We start from the raw sequence: 24,946 nt of genomic DNA, 5'->3' as shown, positions 1-24,946 counted from the left end.
GAGCAGGAGACTTGGGAGGTTACGGGAGCCTTAGACCAGGAGCAGTTTTACCCCCTGCTGAGAGGTCAGAGAGAACAAAGGCAGAGAAAGGGACGTTAAGTTTTCTAGCGAATCCATTACTAGCCAGGGTGCCTTCCCCAGAAGTGCGCCACTGATTTTATGACAAAGGACAGCTGCAGTCGGATGTTGTGAGCAACTATCTCAAATATAGCAGGAATGGTGGCTCACGCCTGTAATCCTAGCAATTTGAGAGGCCGAGGTGGGAGGATGGCCTGATCTTAGGAATTTGAGACCAGCCTGGGCAACATGATGAAACCCTGTTTCTACTAAAAATACAAAAATTAGCCAGGTGTGGTGGTGCACGCCTGTAATCCCAGCTACTGGGGAGGCTGAGGCACGAGACTTGCTTGAACGCAGAGGTGGAGGTTGCAGTGAGCCGAGATCACGCCACTGCACTTTAGCCTGAGCAACAGAGCAAGACCCTGACTCCAAAATACATATATGGTAGGCTTTTGATGATACCGAAGGTTTAAAAGTACTTATTACCATTGTTGGATTTCATTTTCAAATATGAAAACAGAAAAACTAAAGAAGAGCCATTTCTCCTAATTATATTTGAAACAGAGTCTAGAGATGGAATGTTAATTTTATTCCTTCTTTCACTCTGTGATTTTATGGATTGGGTCCAGGATCGCAAGCCCTCTGGGGTGTGACCCCTCCATCCCTAGCCCCATTACATCTAAGTGAATGCCTTTGGAACCAGACACCAAAATTCACCTTTCAGTTAAAAGACCTCCCCCTCCTTGTAAACCAAAAAGCTGCTGCCAGGGTGAGGGCTCCTGTTCTCTTCTCTGTCTGCAGCTGTTCAGGCTGCAGAGGACCCTCCACCAGCATATGCGTTTTGTGGGGGTGCAGTGAGAAATTCCTCACAAAGAGGTAAGCAGCAAGGCAGAGCGGGCCCAAGCTACTGAACAAAACCACACATTCTGATAGGTAGGTAGGTAGGATGTAGAATCTAAGTCACCCAGTCCTCCAATCACCAGTAATTTTCATTCTAAAAATCATACCCTTTGGATTTTTCTTTTGCTTTTCATGAATAAATGAACAGTCATACACTTGATGTCTGAGTGTTGAGTTTCTGTTTAGACCAAGTGAGGAAACTCCACTGAGATCCTTCGCTGGAGTTTAACTGCTCCCTGTGGTCCTGGTCACCACTGTCAGAGAGAATTGGCTGGGTGCTCTGGCTCATGCCTGTAATCCCAGCACTTTGGGAGGGTGAAGGTGAATCACTGAGGCAGGAGAATTGCTTGAACCCGGGAGGTGGAGATTGCAGTGAACTGAGATCATGCCACTGCACTCCAGCCTGAGGGACAGAGCTAGACTCCATCTCAAAAAAATAAAAATAAAAAATAAAAAATTATGCTGTCATCTACCTTCCCCTGCACTCACCTGCTGCTGGGACCATCTTATTTACAGCAGATCTCTGCAGGCTAAAAGGTAAAGTTCCAAGGGTTGGAATCTTTATACCAGGCGAAGACTGCACGTAAGGTGATGGGAGCAATGGATGAGACCATGTACTTGGGGAAATACACAGTGTAAAACCAGCTCATAACTAGGGGTAACACCCCATAACTAGGGGTGCTATTCTGGGAAGTCCATACACCAACATAAAATTGCATTTGGACCCAAGCCACAACATTTTCAGACTGAGTGACCGTGGACAACCAATTTAATCTTTCTGATTTTTAGTTTTCCTTCTGAAAAACAAAAACATACTGGCTGAGGCTTAAATGAGAGTGGAGGACCTCCGCACAGTGAGTGTCCGCTCCCTCAACCTCAGCCCTCGGTGCTGTGTGTCTTTCAGGCTCTCTTCTTTGCCTTTACCCTGCCCTTTTTTGCCCCATGTTAGGCTTTTTCATTCTTTGAACAACCACAATTTAAAACTAAAGAATATTCTAAAATAAGAGTATTTATTGAATACATCTTCTCTTGTACGAACCTTTAAAATAACTTTTAACATTTTCTTTTTGAAATACTCCATGTCTGAAAGCAAAAATCGGTGGCTTTTAAAGAATGTTTATGTGTTTGGGGCTGGTGGGGTTAGCTTTAACTGTTAATAACATTGTAAGTGAATGACTCCTACTAGCAAAAAGATTCTCTTAGCGTAGATTTTTGAGTGTGTCTTGAGTGATTTTTCTGGCTTCAGGTCTCAAACCACAGGCTGTCTTGAGGTAGTTACACAATCTCTGCATTAACATCAGCTTCACAACATGTAAAGGTAACTATACTAATGTTTGCTTGGGGTAATGTAGCACCGGACTGGAGCTCTGCTCTGCCGGGTGGAATAGGAAAAGACATGGCAGTGTCATGGTCAGATGCAGGTATTCCAAGATGCTGCAGGAGCAGAGGGCTAATCTGATTTGGGACTTTGAACAGAGCTCGGACAGTGTAAGGTCTTTCTATAGGTCCTCACTTCTCATATAGGGTTTATGCAGCCAAGAGTCATTATGAAATGGTGGCTGCCAGGGGACATGGTCTCATCCCAGTTTATACTCTTTCAATTCATGTCTTGTTTTTCTGAGGTTGCCCATGATATAAGGCCTATGGAGGAAACCTACTGACTTCTCATGTGTGTTTTGTTCATTCCTTCATTGACCATTTCTTTGAGTGCTTTCTATGAAGCAGGCACATTGTTCATGGTACCTAAATGTGACTCCTGGGCCCTGCCTTTACTAGATGAAAGGTGTGGTAAGAGATATATCTGTAATCAAGTATTTAGGCAATGTGCTGCTTCTGGGTATCCAAGGCACTTTGAGGGCTCAAAGCAGGCAGGGCTGACTTTTGCAGCATGCAGGAGAAGGAAATCCTTTCCAGGGTATGTGATGTCTATGGTGAACGCTAAAGGCCAAAGCTTTGGCTCCTGACTTCCAGCCCCAGTTCTGCATCTGCACCCAACCCTGGCTTGTCCCCTGACCAATTGCTAGTTTTCTGGTCTCTGAGATGGGAAGACAGTGCCTGCCTATCCTGTCTCGAGGCTGAAGCAAGGTCAGTGAGACTATGTGTGAGGACACTCCCCCATCGGGGGGTTCTCCTGTGTGCCCCAGCAGCCTGAGCCTGCAAGACAGTGGGCTGACTCAGGTTTAAGCTTCAGGGTGTGACTGTGAACTTCGGGTTTGTCGTGTTTAGATCAGACCAAGATATTCCTCTCTAATAAGTGAGTTTGTCATTGAAGTTCAGTTCCGAGTAAATCCCAGTTCTTTCTCTTGCTGACAGTGAGCTTACAGAGATTATTTAACCAATTAGAATCTTAGGTTTCTTATCTGTAAAATGAAGATAATAATTATATTAGTCTGTTCTCACATTGCTATGAAGAAATCCTTGAGACTGGGTAATCGATAAAGAAAAGAGGTTGAATTGGTTTAGGGTTCCACAGGCTGTACAGGAAGCATGATGCTAGTATCTGCTTGGCTTCTGGGGAGGCCTCTGGAAACTTACAATCATGGTGGAAGGCGAAAGGGGAGCAGATACATCAGGTGGCCGGAGCAGGAGCATGAGAGAGTGGTGGGGGGAGGTGCCATATACTTTTAAACAACCAGATCTTGCAAGAACACCAAGGGGATGGTGCTAAACCATTCATGAGAAGCCACCCCCATGATCCAATCACCTCCCACCAGGCCCCATCTCCAGCACTGGGGGTTACAATTCAGCATGAGATTTGGGTGGGGACATAGATCTGAACTGTATCAGTAATAGCATATACTTTATCATGTGGTGATGAGGATTAAAGGGGATAATTTGCATAGAGTACCAGGCACATGGTGACTATGCCAACATGTGCCATTGTTGAGACTGGCCTGGTAACCCAGAAGGGGCAACAGGGTCAGAATAAGGCTCCTGCTCGCCATGCTGTGTGGTTGTTTATACCATGGTTGGAGCCATTGCGACCCACATAGTTCACAGGGTGGTGGAGAGAGGATGACATACCCTGTTTACCCATGCTGTGGGTACAGTTAGTTGAGACTGCAGGAATTCTTCATCACCATTGTGTATTCAAAAAACTCCTGAGAGTTATTCAATCTTAAGGAAGGAAATTCTGACATATACTACAACATGTCGAGGATGAACCTTGGGGACATTATGCTAAGTGAAATAAGCCGGTCACAAAATGACAAATATTATAGGATTCTATTTGCATGAAGCACCTGGAATAATCAAATTCATAGAGACTGAAAGAATAGTGGTTATCGGGGGCTGGCGAGGGAGAGAGGAATGAGCAATATTGTGGGTACAGAGTTTCGTTTTTGCTTGGTCACACTAAAGAGTTTAATCTTCTTTACTGAGTAGAGTGGGAAGCCATTGAAGGTTCTGAGTTGAAGATGTTGAAGATGAGGAGAGAGAAAAAGCAGGTTTGTGTTTTGAGAAGATCAATCTGAAGAAACATTTTCTTTCAAGGAAGAATCTTACCAAATTCTAAGAGTTTGATCTGAATTGGGTCCTCGGAACAGACCCCACCCTGATATTTGCAGGGCCCTCGTAAGAGTACACATGGATACCCACATCCCATAAGTTTAAATGGTTACAGGTTACAATCAAGCCAACAAACTGTTCCATCCTCCAACCATGACAAACATGTCTCTGTAACTAAAACGTCAAAGATGATTGAATTTGACTATAATTGCAGACTAGGTGTTCTGTTGAACCAACAAAATGTGGATTAATAAACATATTCATAATTAGTAAGACTTGGCACAGTGGCTCACATCTGTAATCCCAACACTTTTAGAGGCCAAGGCAGGAGCATCAATTGAGGCCAGGAGTTTGAGACGAGCCTTGGTAACATGGTGAGGTTTTGTCTCTACAAAAAAAATTAAAAATAAAAAAAATTTATAATTAATAAATCATTTACTCTTCCATAATTATTGCCATCTGTATGACAAAATCACTTATTGTATTGTTCTAATTAAGGTTTTCACATAATTTATGTACTTTTGACAGAAATGCTGAGTTAGACTTTTACTTTTTTTTCTTTTTGAGACAGAGTCTCACTCTGTTACCCAGACTGGAGTGCAGTGGCGCGATCTCAGCTCACTGCAACCTCCACCTCCCGGGCTCAAGAGATTCTCCTGCCTCAGCCTCCCTAGTAACTGAGATGACAGGCACCTGCCACCAAGCCCAGCTAATTTTTTGTACTTTTAGTAGAGATGGGATTTTTTTTTTTTTTTTTTTGAGACGGAGTTTCGCTCTTGTGACCCAGGCTGGAGTGCAATGGCGCGATCTCGGCTCACCGCAACCTCCGCCTCCTGGGTTCAGGCAATTCTCCTGCCTCAGCCTCCTGAGTAGCTGGGATTACAGGCATGCGCCACCATGCCCAGCTGATTTTTTGTATTTTTAGTAGAGACGGGGTTTCACTATGTTGACCAGGATGGTCTCGATCTCTTGACCTCGTGATCCACCCGCCTCGGCCTCCCAAAGTGCTGGGATTACAGGCGTGAGCCACCACGATTTTACCATGTTGGCCAGGCTGATCTTGAACTCCTGACCTCAAGTGGTCCACGTACCTTGGCCTCCCAAAGTGCTGGGATTACAGGCATGAGCCACCATGCCTGGCCAACTTTTCCTCTTGTGTAACAACAGCTTTATAGACATATAATCCACGTACTATATGAAGCATCTGTTTAAAGTATACAACTTTTCTTGCGCTGATTTTGTTCTGTTGTCGTTTCTCATTCATTCAATTTGAAGGGAGTTTTATTTCAATTGAAACATTGCCCTAATAGGGGTGTATCAACCTGAACTGTTAATACAATTCTTAAAGCAATTCTTAGATTTGGAAATGAACCATGAATAGGACACATCATCTTCCAAACACAGTAATGGGATGTCATATGATAAATTATCAAATATTTTAATTTTATTGTCTAAATTTCTGTCACGTACACTGCAGCTTTTACTGGCTTTTCAAGCAAAATCTCAATCTAATAGGAATGTAGAGTTTTGATGTCATATTTCACTTATGTTCTATCTGGACATCAATATACATTTAAGAACAGTAGGAATGACTTAATATTGTAGCGCGTTCCTTGGCTGCCGTGTGCAAGTGTTGTGAGTTTTGAGGACCTCCTGAATTGCATGTTGAGACATGAAAAGACGTGAGCACATAGACACTTGGCACCGCTGGGAAATGGTGCTTTCTTGTCAAGGATGAGGAATATTCATATATCTGAAAGGAAGGAATCGCTGATTAATGAGCCTTTTTCTCTCCTCTGTGTGTTTCTGTGGCTCAAAGCCACCCTGCCCTCTGAAGCAGCCCTATCACTGCCACTGCTATCTTCACAGTGACAAAGCCCTCAAATGCTCAGGTCTTTCAGACACAGTTGCCTGTTCTCTCAAGGACTTAGGGCAAGGATGTAAGGAAGCGTTTTCCTGGACTGAAGATGTCACTTGCCTGAGGCTTGGGCTGACACTGCTCTGTAGCCTAAAACTGCATGTTTTCCAGTCCCTTCCAAATCCATCCCATCAACCTGTTAATTGGGATGTGGACCAATACTGCCAGGGGGTCCTCTGTTTCTCTGTGTGTTCCTTTGGAAGTCTCTGACAGAATTTTCTACTTGTTTTGTCTCACAGGAACTGGTGAAAGTGGGAAAAGCACCTTTATCAAGCAGATGAGAATTATCCATGGGTCTGGTTACAGCGATGAAGACAGAAAGGGGTTCACGAGGCTGGTTTACCAAAACATATTCACCGCCATGCAATCCATGATCAGAGCGATGGACGCGCTAAGGATACAGTATGTGTGTGAGCAGAATAAGGTAATGTGCTAGGGGTTGCTTGCCCTGTCTGTGAACGTGTGCCTGCCCACTCTGGTTAGCACAAAGATTCCCTGCATGCTTTGGTCAGATGCCAAAAGGAGCTCTTGATCCCTGGGGTGGGATCATTGAGAGGAGTCTGAGGAATTTACTTGGCCCCCGGTCTTCTTTCTGCAGGGCTTCTCTCGTGGTGGTAGTGTGAGGCTACCCAGCGTGCAGGGATTCCAAACTTTGGGTTGTTATTTGGTTGCTTATTTCTGGCACTGAGGAAAGGAAGACACACATTTTCTCTTTCCACTAAGAGACCCAGTGAATTTCTTCACTGGTGCGATGGGGACATTGGGTTTACAATGGCCAGCATTTCAAGAATTCCCAGTCTCAGGAAATGTTTTCAGGAATGTGCTGTAGACTGCTCAGAGAAATAAGTGGGTTTTGTTCATTTGTGTTGGGAGTTCGCCCTTCTTGGGAACTAAGTGATGGCTCATGAGCACGAGGCTAATGGCCCAGACAGCAATGTGCTCCCACAAAGTGCTGGTGTCAAGCTGCCATTTGCTTTCCCTCACCACTGGTTATTTAAAATACAAATCTGCTGAAAACCAGAGGAAAATAATGAATCAGGAAGGAGAGAGGAAGAGGAAAATTAAATTGTACATGGTATATTGGAATGCAAATCTAGAGGAGAATAATACTGTGCTTGAGTTCATTAAAAAACTAGATTAGAAATAAGAGTTTGTCTAAAATAATTGATACCAAATTACAACATGATATGATGATAAAGAAAAATTCTGTGTCAGATGGGTCTCTTGTGAATCTGTTAAAAAGGAATTTAGCTACTAAAATGCCAGAATTGCACAGGCTTTAATATGGACACCTAAGGACAACTTTATTATGAACTTGTGGCACCTATACTCATATATATATGGTTTTTAAAAAATAGCTTTGAAGCAATCAATTTAAATTTTGACTGGATGACATAGGAAAACACAGTAGGCACCACATGTTAGACTTAGCTGTACCTCATTTCTACAACCTCACGCCTTTCCCATCATGTCCTTGCACTCCTGAAGAAATGAGGGAACACTTCTTGCCTACACTTTCACCCTGCAACAGTTATGCTAAAAATTGTGTGGGGTGAATTAGCCTACAGCAAGGGTGTTCAATCTTTTGACTTCCCTGGGCCACACTGGAAGAACAATTGTTTTGAGCCACATGTAAAACACACTGACGCTAACAATAGCTGATGAACTTTAAAAAATCCCCCCAAAATCTCATTTTGTTTTAAGAACGTTTACGAATTTGTGTTGGGCTGCATTCAGAACTGTCCTGGGCTGCATGTAGCCCTCAGACCGCGGGTTGGACAGGCTTGGCCTACGGTGTGTCTGGTGTGAAGTAAGATGAGACGTGCACACTGACCCACTGAGAGATTCTAGAAGTGACTGAGGTGATTCCTTTGTACATTGCTGTATCTTTCTGAAATTCTGAAAATGTGCGGTTCCTTTTTTACTTGCCCTTTCTAATGTACTCTAAAAATTAGGCTTTCTGTGGAGATTTGAGATTATTTCAGAGAAGAGGCGTGGCAGGAATGTCCTTGGGGTGATTTCAGCTCATCTGTTTTCCCCTGTTGTAAAATGCGTTTTGTTTACCAGCCATGGTGAGGTGACTGGGCGAAGCCTGGAATTCAAGGGTGGGTTTGTAAATAGACCCACTGGGGAGAAAAGTTTCCCGTGTAAGCCACTTCTGCTTACCTTGGCAGCAGCGTTTGTAAAATCTAATCAGCGTAGTTATCAAGGCCTCTGGGTTTTTGCTTTTGTGTTGTTTTTCCTCATGATCTTCTAGATGTACTCAGTTTATATTTTAAACAAAATGGTTCATGTGATTGAACATCCACCACTGTCTCCTTTTCTCTTGACCTTAATTCTTTCGTCAAGGCCATCTGCATTAGTTTCCTAAGGCTGTTAGAACAAAGTACTTAAGATTGGATGCCTTAAGACAGAAATTTATTGTGTTCACAGTTCTGCACACTAAAGGGCCAGAACCAAGGTTGACTGGTTCCAACTGGAGGCTCTGGGAGAATCTGTTGCTGGCTTCTTCCCCAGCTTCTGGTGGTGGCTGGAAATCCTTGCTGTCATTGGCTTCTGCCTCTGCCTTTACCCAGCATTCTGCCCTGTGTCTGTGTGCCCACGGCACTGCCCTCTCTGGGTCTGTGTCCAAATTTCCCTCTTCTTAGAAGGACGCTAGTCACCTGATTAGGGACCACCCTAATCCCATATGACCTCATCTTAACTTGCTTTCATCTACAGAGACCCTCTTTGCAAATAAGGTTACACTCTGAAGTTTTGGGTCAGCATGAGCTTTGGGAGAATACTATTCAACCCAGTATAGTCTGCCCTCTGGCTCCCCAGGATTCACATCCATCACATGTGCAATGTGCATCTACTGCATCCCAGCATCCCTAAAAGTCAACCCATTCCAGCATCTACTCTAAGACCCAATTCAAACCCAAATATCAACTCAAAAAGTCCCAAATCAGGCTGGGCACAGTAGGTTGTGGCTGTAATCCCAGCACTTTGGGAGGCCAAGGGGGGCGGCCATCACTTGAGCCCAGGAGTTTGAGATCAGCCTGGTCAACGTGGTAAAATCCATCTCTACAAAAAATACAAAAATTAGCCGGGTATGGTGGTACGTGCTTGTAATCCCAGCTACTTGGGAGGCTGAGGTAGGAGGATCCATTGAGCCTGAGAAGCAGAGGTTACAGTGAGCTGAGATGGTGCCTCTGCATTCTGCCCTGGGGACAGAGTGAGACCCTGTTTCCAAAAAAAAAAAAAAATCTCATTGTCTAAATTAGGTATGGGTGAGATTCTTCTCCATTCATGATTGTGAAACTAGGTTACAAGTCCATTGTATCTCCCATCTCCTCCTCACTTGCTATGTCTGGCTCAAGTATCCCAATTCCTGTTTCATAAACTTTCTTAAACAGACACCTGGGATGAATCGAATGCTGAAATGGCATAAGGAGAGGCAGACAGTGGAATGGAAAGAACACTGGGCTTTGCTCATCGCTCCACTGTGGGTCTAGGACAGGGGTCTGCAAACTTTTCTTTAAAGGGCCAGGGAGTCAATATTTGTGGTCTGTATGGTCTCTGTCACAACTACCCCGTTCTGCTGTTGCAGTGCATAGACATAGGCAATATCTAATTAGTAAATGAATAAGTGTGGCTCAGTTATAAATTCTATGTATGGAATGTATAATAAGAATAGTAAGTTACGAATGCAGTTGAGAATAGTAAGAACTATTCTTAATTCATGGACCATGCGAAAAATCCACAGTCCCGGAATAGATTTAATACACGGGCTGTGCTTTATTGACTCTGGTCCTGGGGAAGCTGTCCCTTTTGTGTTTTTCCATTTTCTTGTCTGAGACAGCACATACTCTGTCTACTTCATAGGCCAATATGCGCAAAAGGAAGTGATGCTTTATGCTTAAATGAGACAACACATACTCCATCTACTTTATAAGCTAATATGAGCAAAAGGATGTGATTTACAAATTAAATGACCCTCAAGAAACACAAGGTTTTTATTGGGGTAAGTTCAAAAGCCAGAAATGAGCTCATTTTCTTAACTTAAGTCATTTTCATCCTTTTCTTCTCTATCATTTTCCTGTGGGCTATTATTTCTCATAATTTTTTCTCAGGGCTAGTCTTGATTCCAAACATGAAACTGTAGCAAGTACCAGGCTTGGGTCATAAAATGATAAAATGATTAGTGGTTCAGTAGTATTCATGATACTTTAAGAAGCATGCTATATGTTATCTTTCTTGCAAAGTATTGTATAACTTGAAACAAATGATTAGTTATGGCATGGATGAATAAATATGGCAGGGATGAATGTTTATCTTTTATTTTCACAGTGTTGCAATCTTTGTTTTTTTTTCATTTGTTTCTGTTTCTTTTAGAGCTGGGAACATTTTCCTATGTATGTAGAAGAGAATTAAAAGTGGTTTGGAGGGTTTTATTGTAACTGTTAGGGAAATCATTGCTCAGCTAGGTTGTTGAAAATCTATGCCTGTTACTTGACAGGCTGCTTATTACAGGAAATTTATCAGAAATTTCATTCAGCATTTGTTTTAAACTAACATGTTTTTCCAATTAAGATATTGCCTTGAAGATTTTTTCTTATACCTTGCCTGCTTATCTTTTTAAAAAAGAAATGATTCATATGTATTTGCTCACTCTGTTGATAAACCTTAATTTTTATGAATGTCTCTCAGGAGTGTTTTATGAGCACATATTTGAATTTATGACTTCTTGAATAAATATTATAAAGGCATTTGCTCAGTGGCAGGACTCCTAAGTCTGAGTTAGCTTATAACTCATGTTTATTTGTGATGATTTCATAGAAGTCGGAAAAGCATCATAATTTTTGCTGTTTGCGGTACTTTAAACTTGGGAAATTCTCATTCTAGGCCTGTCCCACAGTGAAGGAAAAAAAATATGAACCCCTTAAAAGTTCTGCAGAATCTGCTTCTGAGATGGAGATACAGAATTTCCCAGGGGTAAAGGTCAGTCCTACCTGACATCTCAAAAGTGTGTTAGTCCCATATTCAGTAATCTTGAGAAAAAAGGAAAGCCTACAGGCTCTTCACAGCTGACCCCAGCTCCTTCCCTGCCCTTCTGCTCTGCTTATAGGAGCGCTAAACTGCACTGGGGGTATGTCGTATTTGCACGGAACTGAAGTTTAATTGTAAGGGCAATCGTGACAAGAACCAAAACAAATTTTTTAAAGAAGAAGAGTTAGTAATTGATATGATTTGGGTCTGTGTCCCTGCCCAAATCTCATGTTGAATTGCAATCCCCAGTGTTGGGGATGGGACCTGTTGGGAGGTGATTGGATCATGGGGGTGGTTTCTCGTGAATGAAACAGTTTAGCACCATCCCCTTGGTGCTGTCCTCATGACAGTGAGTGAGTTCTCATGAGATCTGGTTGTTGGAAAGTGTGTGGCACCTCTTCCACCTTCTCTCTCTCTCTTGTTCCTGCTCTGGCCATGTGATGTGCCTGCTGCACATTCATCTTCCACCATGATTGTAAGTTTCCTGAGGCCTCCCCAGAAGTCAAGCAGGTGCTAGCACCCTGCTTCCTGTATAGCCTGCAGAACCATGAGTTAATTAAACCTATTTTCCTAATAAATTGCCCAGTGTCAGATATTTCTATACAGCAATGCAAGAATGGACAAATACAATAATTAAACAGTAAGGGGATTATTTTCCCTGCCATTCCACTCCAAGTATCTAATTTAGAAGGCAATGTTTCTAGAAGTGTGAGGACTGGATTTATTTTCAGAAGGCATTGTACTCTTCCATTAGAAGCTTTTGCCGCATTCAAAATCCAGTCGAGACTATGGACTTGAAACATCCAGTCAACCCACACACTGAAAAGGTTGAATGTTTTTATTTGAATTGACTCACAAGGCCTCTGCTAATTTTGTTTGAAGTTTTTGCAAGTCCCACATTTGGGTAAGTGGATGCTTTTTATCACTCAGCCCCTTGGAGTTCCTCCTCTTCCTACTGCTGGGTTTATCAGGTGCTAGAACATCTCAAACAATGATTCTCAGTCTTGGCTGCACTTTGGAATCACATGTGGGGCCGTTATGCCAATACCAAGAGTATCACCCCATAGACTTGGAGTTAATGCTCTGGAAGGCAGCCTGAGCATGTGGACTGACTTCTAGGTGCCTCCCAGGTGATTCTGATTGAGCAGCCAAGGTCGAGAGCCATTGAAAAATATGTGTCTTAACATAATTTGAAGGGGTTGGATTTGGATTCTGCTTTCCTGTTGTTGTACTGGAGTGAGCATGGAAAGTTAACACTAAGACAATACTGTGCTAAATTGCAGGGTTTTTATTGCCGGGGACTACAGAGGACTCGCATCTTTCCAAACCATGGCCCTGAAAGGAGGGTGTTAAGACTTTTTATGCCCGTAAACCACCTCGGGGGTGAGGGTGAAGGGCAGGGGTGGGGGTGAGGGGTGGGGATGGGGGTGAGGGGCTTCAGACATTCTGAGGGCCAGGGGACTTTGGACATTCCAGTTGTTACTTAAGCGGGTCACAGAAGTCAAGATAAGTGTTAGTTTATACATTGTCTAGGTAGGGTGGAAATTACAGACCTTAGTTATTTATTGCAAGTCTCAGGGGCCAAGATGGCGTGGGTCTGGACTGCTTGCCTGTCATATTAGGATTACCGAGAGTAGTTTCAATGGAAAGCCGAGGTATGGTCGAGGTATGCAGTTTATAGGGTAATTACCATGTTGCACTGTCAACCTTTCCATAGCAGGGAGGGAGATTTCTGGTAATCTTTTCTATAGAATGACCTAATTAATCTCCACCCAAAGGTAAAGGGTGCGGACAGGATTGACAATGTTTGTTGTGTTCAGCCAGACTGGGCTGCCTTGATTAGATTAGGCGGTGGTGGCCTTGACAGTATCTCCAGGTGACATCTTTGAATTGAGGGCAAATGCTGTGCTTGCTTCTTTTGAGTCTTTCTGGGGCAGAGCACAGCCTCATGCCCAGAGCTTGCAGCCCTGAGGTGTGGATGCGGGCAGAGGAAGGAGTTACACCTTGTTTTCTCAAGTCACTTCAATGGTGTCTTCTCACCTTCCTTCTCCTATTGTTGCTACATAGAAAGTGTAGTTTCCTTTTGATTGGTAAGATAATCAGAGATGTGTAATTTCCTTTTGATTGGTAAGGCAATCAGAGATGCAGATTGTGTTAATAACAGGTCAAAGGTGTAGGTTTCATTTATAACAAAAATACCATATGGGCCGGGCGTGGTGGTTGATGCCCGTAATCCCAGCACTTGGGGAGGCTATACTTGATGAATTATCATCTCAATAAATAAAAATACATATTAATGATTAAGGAAAAAACAAACTATTTAATTTCCTAATGTCTTTATTTACTCACAAGCAAAATCATATGGCATATATATTTTTGAGACAAAGTCTCCCTCTGTCACCCAGGCTGGGGTGCAGTGGCACAATCTCAGCCCACTGCAACCTCCATCTCTTGTGTTCAAGCTATTCTCCTACCTCAGCCTCCCCAGCAGCTGGGACTACAGGTGTGTGCCACCAGGCCTGGCTAATTTTTATATACATTTTAGTAGAGACAGGGTTTCACCATGATGGCCAGGCTGGTCTCGAACTCCTGACCTCAGGTGATCTACCTGCCTTAGCCTCCCAAAGTGCTGGGATTACGGGCATCAACCACCACGCCCGGCCCATATGGTATTTTTATTATAAATGAAACCTACACCTTTGACCTGTTATTAACACAATCTGCATCTCTGATTGCCTTACCAATCAAAAGGAAATTACACATCTCTGATTATCTTACCAATCAAAAGGAAACTACACTTTCTATGTAGCAACAATAGGAGAAGGAAGGTGAGAAGGCATAAGTATCAAACATCTAGCTTCACATATAAGCAATAAAGTGTGGTATTTTGGGGGCGGGATCATAGGAGAGTGTATTTTTAATGCCAGAAAGCCCTTCAATAAAGTCTCACATCTATGCAGAAATAACTCCTCCAGCTTCACTTTCCATTCTCAGCAAGTGGAAGGCTGAATTTCCAGGAGAATTTCTTAAAGACACATATGAGGAAATGAGGCACAGTTCAGTGAAAACGGTCAATTTATGTCACTTTTTTATAGGAGAGTTTCTCAAGGCTGGGAGTATTTAAGAGCCTCTTATGTTCTACTTTTTAAAACGTCTCTTTAAATATATTTTTCTATCCCGCTTCCTCATCCAATTTGAAAATTCAGATCTTGCATGAACCTTTGGGAACACAGAGGTCAATGTTCCGAGTCTGGCCGTAGCCTAGGGCTGCTGTTTCACTGGTACATGTTAAACTCAGGCCCTGCTTCCCATGTCCTGGTGAGTATTAAAAATCATATGGTGCATTTTTCTCCTTACCAAGTGCTCTGTTGAGCTCTACCTGCTGTCACAACAACAACAATAACAACAACAGGCAAGTTTTCCCCCAAAATTCCAGGCAGGAGCTTTTTCGTTTATTCCAACAGTTTTCTGATTGATCAATGTTTACTTTAGTGTAAAGACTGCTGTAATCAGACCTTGAAATACAAGAGTTTGGAAAATGGGAAAGAAGATAGAAAAGGAATTGAACTTTCTTCTTGATTGCCATCACAATTAAACCACCCACTACCCTTTAAGCCTGAATTGGGATATGCGGAAGTTTGGGAGCCAATGATGAGTAATAAGATTGATTTGACCATTGAAATGTTAACAAATCCCTACCTCAAAACTGAGTTTGAACTCACCACATCCAAAGAAAGGCTTTTAAAACCTAATGAAAAAGGGAGATCCCGCAAAGTTAAAAACAATCCAGAAATTAGTGTGGCCGTCACTCTACCTGAATACTTATCCATCCATCCAATACATGTGAAATATTTGTTCCCAGTCTTTTAAATTGCAATCATGGGAGGCTGAGGCAGGAGAATTGCTTGAACCTGGGAGGCAGAGATTGCAGTAAGCCAAGATCCTGCCATTGCACCCCAGCCTGGGCAACAGAACAATATTCCATCTCAAAAAAAAATCGTAAATAAATAGCATTCAACTTTATATTGCTGTCCTAAGATATAAAGGGGAACATGTGAAACACTCCCATGATTCACGTCTTTTGTGAATGTTAGGATCATTATCAGTGATGCTGGGAATATGCTCGTTAGAACCTAAATCCTTCAGCATTTGCTTTCCCACAGCAGAGCTGTGCCCCAATTCTCTGGCAGTAGAAAGGTGATAGAGGTATACCTGTGCTGTTCTCCTCTCAGAATTGCCTGTTCTGAACATCCAGTTACTTCACTGATCAATGAATGCCTTAAACGTGTATCAAGTGGAGTCCCACCAAGGAATTCAGGTGTTCATCTGGTATTAGTGAATTTACGGGCTGATTTGCTAATTAAATGATTAATAAGCTCTGCAACAGTATCCTAGGCAAAATATTCTAGAAAGCATCCCTTCTGTATTAAAAGTTAAAAAAAAATTAAGGGGCAAAAATGCAGTTTTATTGCATGGCTATATCACATAGTGATGAAGTCCAGGCTTTTATTTATTTTGTCTCTTTATTTTTGAGACAGAGTCTCACTCTGTCACTCAGGCTGCAATGTGGTGGCACCATCTCAACTCACTATAACCTCAGCCTCCTTGGTTCGAGCAATTCTCCTGCCTCAGCCTCCCTAATAGCTGGAATTACAGGCACCTACCACCACACCTAGCTATTTTTTTAATATTTTTAGTAGCAACAGGGTTTCATCATATTGGCCAGGCTGGTCTGGAACTCCTGACCTCAGGTGATCCACCCACCTCAGCCTCCCAAAGTGCTGGGATTATAGACGTGAGACACCACACCTGATCTGGAATTTTCGTGTAACCATCACCAAGTAGTGTACATTGTACCCATTAAGTAATTTCTCCTCCTTCACCCCCCTCTCACCTTTCCTAGTCTCTAGTGTCTATTATTTCATACTCTGTGTCCAAGTGTACACATTATTTGTGTACACATTATTTAGTTCCTACCTATAAGTGAGAACATGAATTATTTAACTTTGTTTAAAAGTTTTTGTAAAAAAAAAATGGTGGTAAGGAAGGGAGCATGTATTTCAAACGCAATACATTAATCCGATAGAAACAAATTGTTAAAAGGTTTTTGGTTTTGTTTTTATCAGTGAGCCTGCCTTTAGAGTAAAAACCATATTCGTGAGAAGCTAAGACGGTTTACTTTTTCACTGATGCTTCTCTTTGGCAGCTAAAATGTTTTCAGGGAGCTTTGTGACATTGTATCTTGTGTAACTGACCTTGATTTCTGACACCAAAACTCTGTCAGGTTTAGTTTAAGATGATCTAAAACTGATGTAAAATACCTTTCACATTTAACTTTGTATTTTCCCTAAATCAAATTTTAAAGTAATTTGACACTTTCTATCTGTAATTAGAAATAAAGATATTGGCTGGTTTGTGTAACTTGGCCGTTTATGTGACCTGGTTAGGAGGTTATTTGCCTCTGTGTGTGGGTATACAATTCATTAAGGATAAGAAGATGACTGATTTTTCTAAGTTTTCTTTTAAGAAAACACCGCTAGTGTTCTAATCATTTGGATAGTTAAGTTGTGGTTAATTGTAAAAAGGTTGATGATGATAGGAATAATTCTGCATGTTTTGCGTGCCTCTAAGTTAGCTGCCTTCCTCTTATCCCGAAGGCAGTAAAAGTGGTTGAAAGATGTCGTGTGTGGGAGACAGTTATCACTGACCAGTGGCGGCCCTCAGTTCTCCCCAAGGCTGCAAACTGCTGTCCTGCCCACTGTATCTCTGCTTTGTTCTGATCTAGAATGTCTTCACAGGTAAGTTGTGTCGCGACTTGCCTTTGCTTTGGGTTTTATCATCACGACAGTCATTATTTTGACTTACTGATCTGCAGAGCCCTCCACAATGTTAGTGATTACTCTAAACAAGAAAGTGTTCCTTCCGAAGGTCGAGTTAGCTCTTGGTGTACTGGAAAGGGACAACAACTGGCTTGAAGTAAAATTCCTGCCCTGTCATTTTTATCAACAGTTTTGTGTGGCTCCCCAAAACTCTGAGTTTTTTTTTATTCCTTCCTCCTTTGAGGACTATGTTGGCTTCTGGGGATATTACAGAATTTAAATATGTGAGTTACCTACCTTCAGAAGCAAAAAATCACATTCTCCTGTGTCCTTAACAGGCTACCTTTTTCACCAAAGCTTCTTTTATTGAGCGTCCTAGTTAATAAGACACTGCATTAAGTACAATGTTACAGATAATATGTCAATATAGGCTGTTTTGCTTCATCTAAGAGTTCTTTTCAGACATTAAAGTACCAGGATATGGCCAGGCATGGTGGCTCACACCTGTAATCTCAATGCTTTTGGAGGATGAGGCAGGCGGATTTCTTGAGCCCAGGAGTTCAAGACCAGCCTGGGCAACATGGTGAGACCCCGTCTCTACAAAAAATACAAAAATTAGCCAAATGTGGTGTGCATCTGTTAGCTACTCAGGAGGCTGAGGTGGGAGAATTGCCTAAGTCTGGGGAGGTCAAGGCTGCAGTGAGCCATGATTGCACCACTACACTCCAGCCTAGGTGACAGAGTGATACCCTGTCTCAAAAAATAAAAGTACCAGGATAAGTACCAGAAATATGCATACACAGACTTGCAGTGAAGAGCTTGTGTTCTACAATGTGTGTGGCTTACAGGTGCATCCTCACCTTCTTCCTGCTGATAATACCTCTTTTTTGGCTCTTAATACCTTTTTTTTTTTTTTTCTTTCTGAGACAGAGTCTAGCTCTGTCACCAGGCGCCAGGCTGGAGTGCAGTGGCACAATCTCAGCTCACTGCAATCTCTGCCTCCTAGGTTCAAACAATTCTCCTGCCTCAGCCTCCCCAGTAGCTGAGACTACAGGTGCACGCTTGAAACAATGGATTAATGGGTCGCCCCTCGCCCCTATTTTTGAATGAATGAGCGGCCCCTCCCTGTAGACACGGGCATCCGCATCTCCTGCATGCCTACACATCTCCACACCATAAGAACAAGCACCTATGGACAGGAAAGTCCTCACGGAGAGCTCAGGTCAGAAGGGCAAGAAGATGAGGAAGAATTCCCATCATATTTTCCAGGTTGCTTGATTTCTCTTAAATTCAGGGATGAGAGGGTTAAAGGATTGGAGGAAGATCTTCGCTAACCAACATGCTATTTCTGTGATTCCTCCAATCCCTTACTGGTAGAGAAAGGTCCAAATGGCACCAGGCACTTGACTGGCTCTGGCTGTTCACACGTCTTTGTCCATCCAGCAGTGGGCTCTGTGTTAGGGGAAACTAGGAGCCTGTTCTTTTCAATCATGATGCTCACTTTCCTGTCTTTAAGAGGCAGGTTGTCATTACTGTTGTGAGGATGGTTTGGTTTTTTTTTTTTTGAGACGGAGTTTCGCTCTTGTTACCCAGGCTGGAGTGCAATGGCGCGATCTCGGCTCACCACAACCTCTGCCTCCTGGGTTCAGGCAATTCTCCTGCCTCAGCCTCCTGAGTAGCTGGGATTACAGGCACGCGCCACCATGCCCAGCTAATTTTTTGTATTTTTAGTAGAGACGGGGTTTCACCATGTTGACCAGGATGGTCTCAATCTCTTGACCTCGTGATCCACCCGCCTCGGCCTCCCATAGTGCTGGGATTACAGGCTTGAGCCACCGCACCTGGCCGAGGATGGTTTGTTTCCCCCCAACTGGGTCTCACTCTGCCGCCAGCCTGGAGTGCAGTGGTGTGATCTCAGCTTACGGCAACCTCTGCCTCCTGGGTTCAAGTGATTCTCCCACTCAGCTTCCCGAGTAGTTGAGACTACAGGCGCCTGCCACCACACCTGGCTAATTTTTGTATTTTTAGTAGAGACGGAGTTTCACCAACTTGGCCAGGCTGGTCTTGAACTCCTGACCTCGAGATCCACCTGCCTCGGCCTCTCAAAGTGCTGGGGTTACAGGCATGAGCCACCGTGCCCCACCGGAATATGATATATTTTTTTAATGAGCCCATGCAGTTGACCTTAAGGCCACATTCTGGCCTTTCCTGAACCTGTCTCTTGCAGTGTCCAGCCTCATTTCCTCTCCCTATTGGATTGTGGTTTCCTGCTTCTCCCAGGCTTCACTGTCATCTCACGTCCTCCGTCTGCCAGAACGTCCCAAAACAGATTCCCTTTGCACTCATAAATAGCTAACTTCATTTATTCATCTTAACTAAGGCATCCGATATCATAGAAGACTTTCTATCCACCCTCTCTTGGGTTGCATACTCGTTCCAGTGCACGTGTAATGCCCAGCATTCTTCAAATTACATTATATTCTTAATCTATGCATCTCTCCCACTTCAGACCAAGAGTTCTTTGATGGGGGAATCATGTTGGGTTCATCTCTGCATCCCTTTGGGCTCAATAAATGTGAAGTCAATGACGTTAAAACCCTGTGTGAAGACAATATTATGAACTCAGAGCTATCTGAGAGATGCATATAGGTGGTAATATCCACCATCAGAGGATGTGCTCAGCTATTCTCCCATGGGATAGAATTTTGCCTCCTTGACGGGACTGTGGTATTGGGTGAAAAGCAATAGGAGTCCACGTGGCCATGTTTGTCTTTTCCCAAGAAATATTTGGCCATTGGAAATATTGCTTCTGAGTTGCAGAATAGCCAAAAAGCCTTGTATGGGGCCCTAAATCTAGTTCAGGAAGCTTGGGATTAGCCATGCTTAGCTTTTGGGATGTATTTGTTGTGTCACAAATGTATCCTTTCAGTGAAAGTTAAATCTGTGACAATGACTTCTCAAGCAGAGTCGCCAGACAGCTGTTTTAGAATCCCTGGGGGCCAAGAAAAAAAAGTACTGAAGGGAACAATGGCTTGCTTATGAACCAGGAGAGATATTCATTGGCTGATACGCTTTTCATCAACCAAGTTCTAAAGAAATTGAGGATAAGGCCAAGAAGCAAAGCATAAGGTGACCCAATGTACTGTGGCTAATGCTGAAGTATAGAGCGCGTGGCTCATAACTGGAGTGAGGACTTTCCAGTCCTAAACCCAGAATGTGGCAGACTTGGCTGTAAGGTCACCAGGTGTTGGGGAAGACTCAGGCCTCACCCAGCAGGGCAGTCCTCCAAAGACACGAAAAAGTGAAGCGAAAGAAAGGAAGGGGCAGAGGCCAGGAGTGTCACTCAGCCGGTGTGCCTCCTCACGGAAGTACTGAGTGTGTCCCCTGTGTCACAGACCCGTCATAGCTGTCTTCTTCCGGTACTTGGTGAGTTCCCTAAGAGTAGGCACTGAGTATACTTCTGCACTAAAATGAGTGTGAATCCCTGCCAGGCACTCTATGCCAGTCTTTATTGAAAACTTATCATTTGATGTTAACAGTTCTTCACTGTTGGTGCTATCAGTTGCCCCAACTTTAGAGACACAGGCACTAAGGTTTGTGGAGGTTATATAACTTCCCCAAGATCACACAAGTAGTACACGTCAGAGTGGGAAACTGAGCCCCGGAGGCCTGATGTCCCAGGCAGAGCTGCTAACTGTTGTTCTTTATGCCTCTTGATGGGTGATTCAAGGCGGTGTGTAGTGTTAGGGCATCATTTAATGATCTGATTATGAAAGTACTAAGTGAGGTGATGGGGGAGATTCTCTGTCTGAAATTCTCTATTCCTGGCCTTTCGTAAATTCCTTTCTCCCTGGCTGGGGTCCAGCTGGCTTACACAACTGTTTGTGTAATCTCCATCAATATTTACATAAGGGGTCAGGCCATCAAAGAAACCAGAGATATATCAGGCTTAATGCTTTCACTGGATGAAGTTAGAGGATGGAAGGACCTTCTGTTGAGTGGATTTGAAATAGTTGCAGAGAAAATATTTTTATTTTCCTTGAAGAGAAGTAAACAAGCTAGAGATTATTTCAAATTTATTTTGCTAATTGAAACAAAGCATGACAGTGACCTTCGAGCCAGTGCCAGTAAAAATCAAATAAAACCTGGATAGTGTGTTCTGAGAGTGGTCTAAACGGGATGCCGTTTAGCTGGGGTTTGTTCAAATGCTTAAATTTTTAAAAAGAATGAGGTAAAGCTGGGTTTATTGATATAAAAAGACTGTCAATATGTAGCAGGCATGAGAGAAGGGAGATACAGAAAGAAGTTTGTGTGTTTATGAATATCCCTTTGTGTGTGTATGAGATACCTTTGAAAAAGGATATATAAACAGTTACAGACATGTTGCTTTTTCAGGAAATAACAAGAAACTGTAAAAACAATTACCTTTGGAAAGAGGGTCTGCTGAGTGGAGTGGGAAAAGATGATTTCCTTGTTAATTTTTCTGTTATATTCCATTTACTTTTAAAAATGTGGTTAGAGATGATCTCTGCAGAATGAGATGTCATCTTAGTTTTCTCCTTTTTACTTCTCTTTATTAAAAAATTACATATCAAAAAACCCAAATGCTACATTTTAATTAAAAATAAACATTTGCAGTTTAAAATTAAGATATGAGCAGTAACTTTGAGAAGAGTGACTAAAACTCCTCTAGCCTCTTTAACACTGACCTCAAATCCACATGAAGTTATTCTGGTGGGGGGTGGTACATATAATTTATGTTATTACAGATTTTTGTGAAATGCTGTGTTTGCGTTCTGGAAATATTTTTGTGTACATGCCTGTGCTTCTGAGTCTGCATTTGTGTGGGTGGAAAGAAACATTGGGCAGAGCAAGGGGGACAGTGGGAGCCGAGCAGGCAGGGGCTGCTCTGTCACCTTGAGCCATTTCCTTCTTGGAGAGAAAACTTGAGGAGGCTCCAAGGTGGGGCCAGGGGGTAGCCAATACGGGGCACAAGCGTGAGGTCATTCATTCATCAGTTATCGAGGACCTACCTTTTGCCTTTAGGGAGAATCTGTAACATTTTGTGCCAAACTAGAGGCCTTATGGTAGACTGGACCATTAAAACACTTAAGTTCCAAGTTCATTTTGATTCCTTCTCCAGGCCTCCATGTGAATTACATTAGTCACGTCAGTAGCTCACTGAGGGCACAGGAGTGGGCCCTTTTGTTGACAGAGGCAGACATGGAGACAGGGATGGACGTGAAGGAGGAGGAAGCAGGGCCAGAAGACAGGCCTCTGATGAGCAAGGGCTGTGAGAGTGTGTGGTCTGTGCCCACCTGGGATTCTGCCTGGATTATGTTACAGATTTCAACTCCTCTCGCCCACAAGCTGTTCAGACTCCCAGATTTGCTCCTGAGTTTAGTTTCATTTAGATGGGAAAAACACAAGAGGAAGAAGAGGGATAGGTACATCATCCCTCCCATCTCTGCAGGACACACACACACGTGTGACGCCTCCCGTTCTCCAACTTAGTGAGGAATAGGCCTCATCCCCAGAGCCTTTAAATTGCAGGAAGCTGGAGAATGGGACCCGTAGAGAGCAGAGCTGTCCTCTGTTTTCTTTGCAGCTTTAGGAACCCTTTGACTGACACTCTTGGAGTCTAACAGTAAGCTCTGTTCCAGGGAGGAAAGTGGGAATTGAAATTGTACCTTTGTGGCTAATCAGCTGTGTAACCCAGAGGAACTTGGCCAGGTGATCTTTTTTTTTTTTTTTTAAATTTGAGACGGAGTCTTGCTCTGTCACCAGACTGGAGTGCAGTGGTGCAATCTCAGCTCACTGCAACCTCCACCTCCCGGATTCCCCTGCCTCAGCCTCCCAAGTAGCTGGGACTACAGGCACGTGCCACCATGCCCAGCTAATTTTTGTATTGTTAGTAGAGATGGGGTTTCACCATGTTGGCCAGGATGGTCTTGATCTCTTCACCTCGTGATCTGCCCGCCTTGGCCTCCCAAAGTGCTGGGATTACAGGCATGAGCCACCTTGCCTGGCTGACCAGGTGACCTTGTTTCTGAACTATAGGGGGAATGGAGGAGCTGTCTTAGAATTGGAGAATAATAAAATGAGGACATTCTGGGACTTCATAAGATGTTGGTAACTTTGGGAAGGTTCTCCTAATCTCTTCTCCCCCCTGCATTAAAAAAAAATAAGTTTTTATTTTCAATGAGAAAACGCATAGTGCCCTATAATCTAGGACATTGAGATCCAACTCTTACTGGGCAACTCTAGCATGGAGAGAAACTGGTGCCTCCCTCACTTAGCTGATTCTGAGTGCATCTCTCCTCCCCACCCCACCCCCCAAAGCTGGACTGCTTCATCACTTATCAAATCATCTTAGACTCACAAACATCTCCAGGCAACTGGCCTCTTTCCTCCTCTCTGCTTTATCTGCATGGAAACTTTCCAACCTAACTCCCTACACATCTGTTCTGGGAGCTGCTTCCTAATTATATCCTAGGAAACTGATATAAAGAGGCCTAAAGGGAACATTCCATCACTTCTCCCAGGGGTATCTTGGGTAAGGGATGGAGGCTTGCTCTTTGGTGAGATGGCCAGAGGCTACTGACTGGGAACCAAACCTAACTGCCGAAGAAGCCATCTGAGGGCAGCATGCTTTGGCAGGAAGGACAATGGGATGTTCCCATCATGTTCAGGCTCATCCATGTAATGCTTCTTCCTTAATATTGAAGTAGAGTCCTCACTGCATCTAAATTCCGTGAAGTAAAAGCCCTAAAGTGTCACCTTAATAAGAACAGATTCTGAGGAAGATGCATCCCGAATCCCATTAAGTATGATTATAGGGACATAGAATTTCAGAATTTGAAGGGACCCTCAAATGTCTTCTAGGACAATCCAGATATTTTCATGGTTCAGATAGCTGAATTCCAAAGAACTTAAGTCATGTGCCCAAGGTAAGTTAGGAGGAAAACGGGGTAGAATCACAGTAAAGTTCTGTTGCATGTCTTCAGGAGTCTTTCAGAAGATCAGATCATGTTAGGGAAATTGAGGAGGTATCCGAAACATGTTCTGTTTATCTTTTAATTTACGCTTTCTTTAGGATGGGAAATTTTTTATTTTTTTATTTTTTCAAATTTTCCCTCTCAACTCTTTTAAAGAAAAATTTCAAATTTAGAAAAATTGGAAAGAAATAGCACAATGAATACTCATATACCATCAACCGATTGTTAATATTTTATGATATCTCTCTCCTGTTTGCACATGTATACGCACACATACACATTTACATACATGTTTTCTTTGTGTGTGTAAATGTGTGTGTGTGTGTGTGTATATATATATATACATGGGCACTTTCTTTGTCCATAAAATCAGTTATGGACACCGTGCTGTCACCCTAAATATTTCAACATGTCTCTCCTCAGAACCCAGGGGTTCTCCTGCATCACCACAGCACCATAATGGCACTTAAGAAACTGTACCTTGTTGGGAGGCTGAGATGAACAGATTACTTGAGATCACGATTTTGAGACCAGCCTGGTCAACATGGTGAAACTCTGTCTCTAATAACAATACAAAAATTAGCCAAGCCTGGCAGCATGTGCCTGTAATTCCAGCTACTTGGGAGACTGAGGCATGAGAATCGCTTGAACCCGGAGGCAGAGGTTACAGTGAGCTGAGATTATGACACTACATTCCAGCCTGGGTGACAGAG

General features: G+C 43.1%; 1 protein-coding gene across 1 annotated transcript in view; it reads left to right on the top strand.

Annotated features, from left to right (window-relative positions):
• The window catches only part of GNA14 (G protein subunit alpha 14), a 223,480-nt gene that overhangs the window by 109,182 nt on the left and 89,352 nt on the right, over positions 1-24,946 (top strand). The window contains exon 2 of the mRNA XM_017543284.2: positions 6,625-6,809. Coding sequence (XP_017398773.1) covers positions 6,625-6,809 — 185 coding nt within the window. The remainder of the gene's footprint in view (positions 1-6,624; positions 6,810-24,946) is intronic.

The sequence above is a fragment of the Cebus imitator genome, unplaced genomic scaffold (assembly GCF_001604975.1).
Source record: "Cebus imitator isolate Cc_AM_T3 unplaced genomic scaffold, Cebus_imitator-1.0 Scaffold150, whole genome shotgun sequence".
NCBI lineage: Eukaryota > Metazoa > Chordata > Mammalia > Primates > Cebidae > Cebus > Cebus imitator.
Note: the sequence above shows the minus strand (reverse complement) of the source record. Positions and strands in the feature narration are given on the sequence as shown.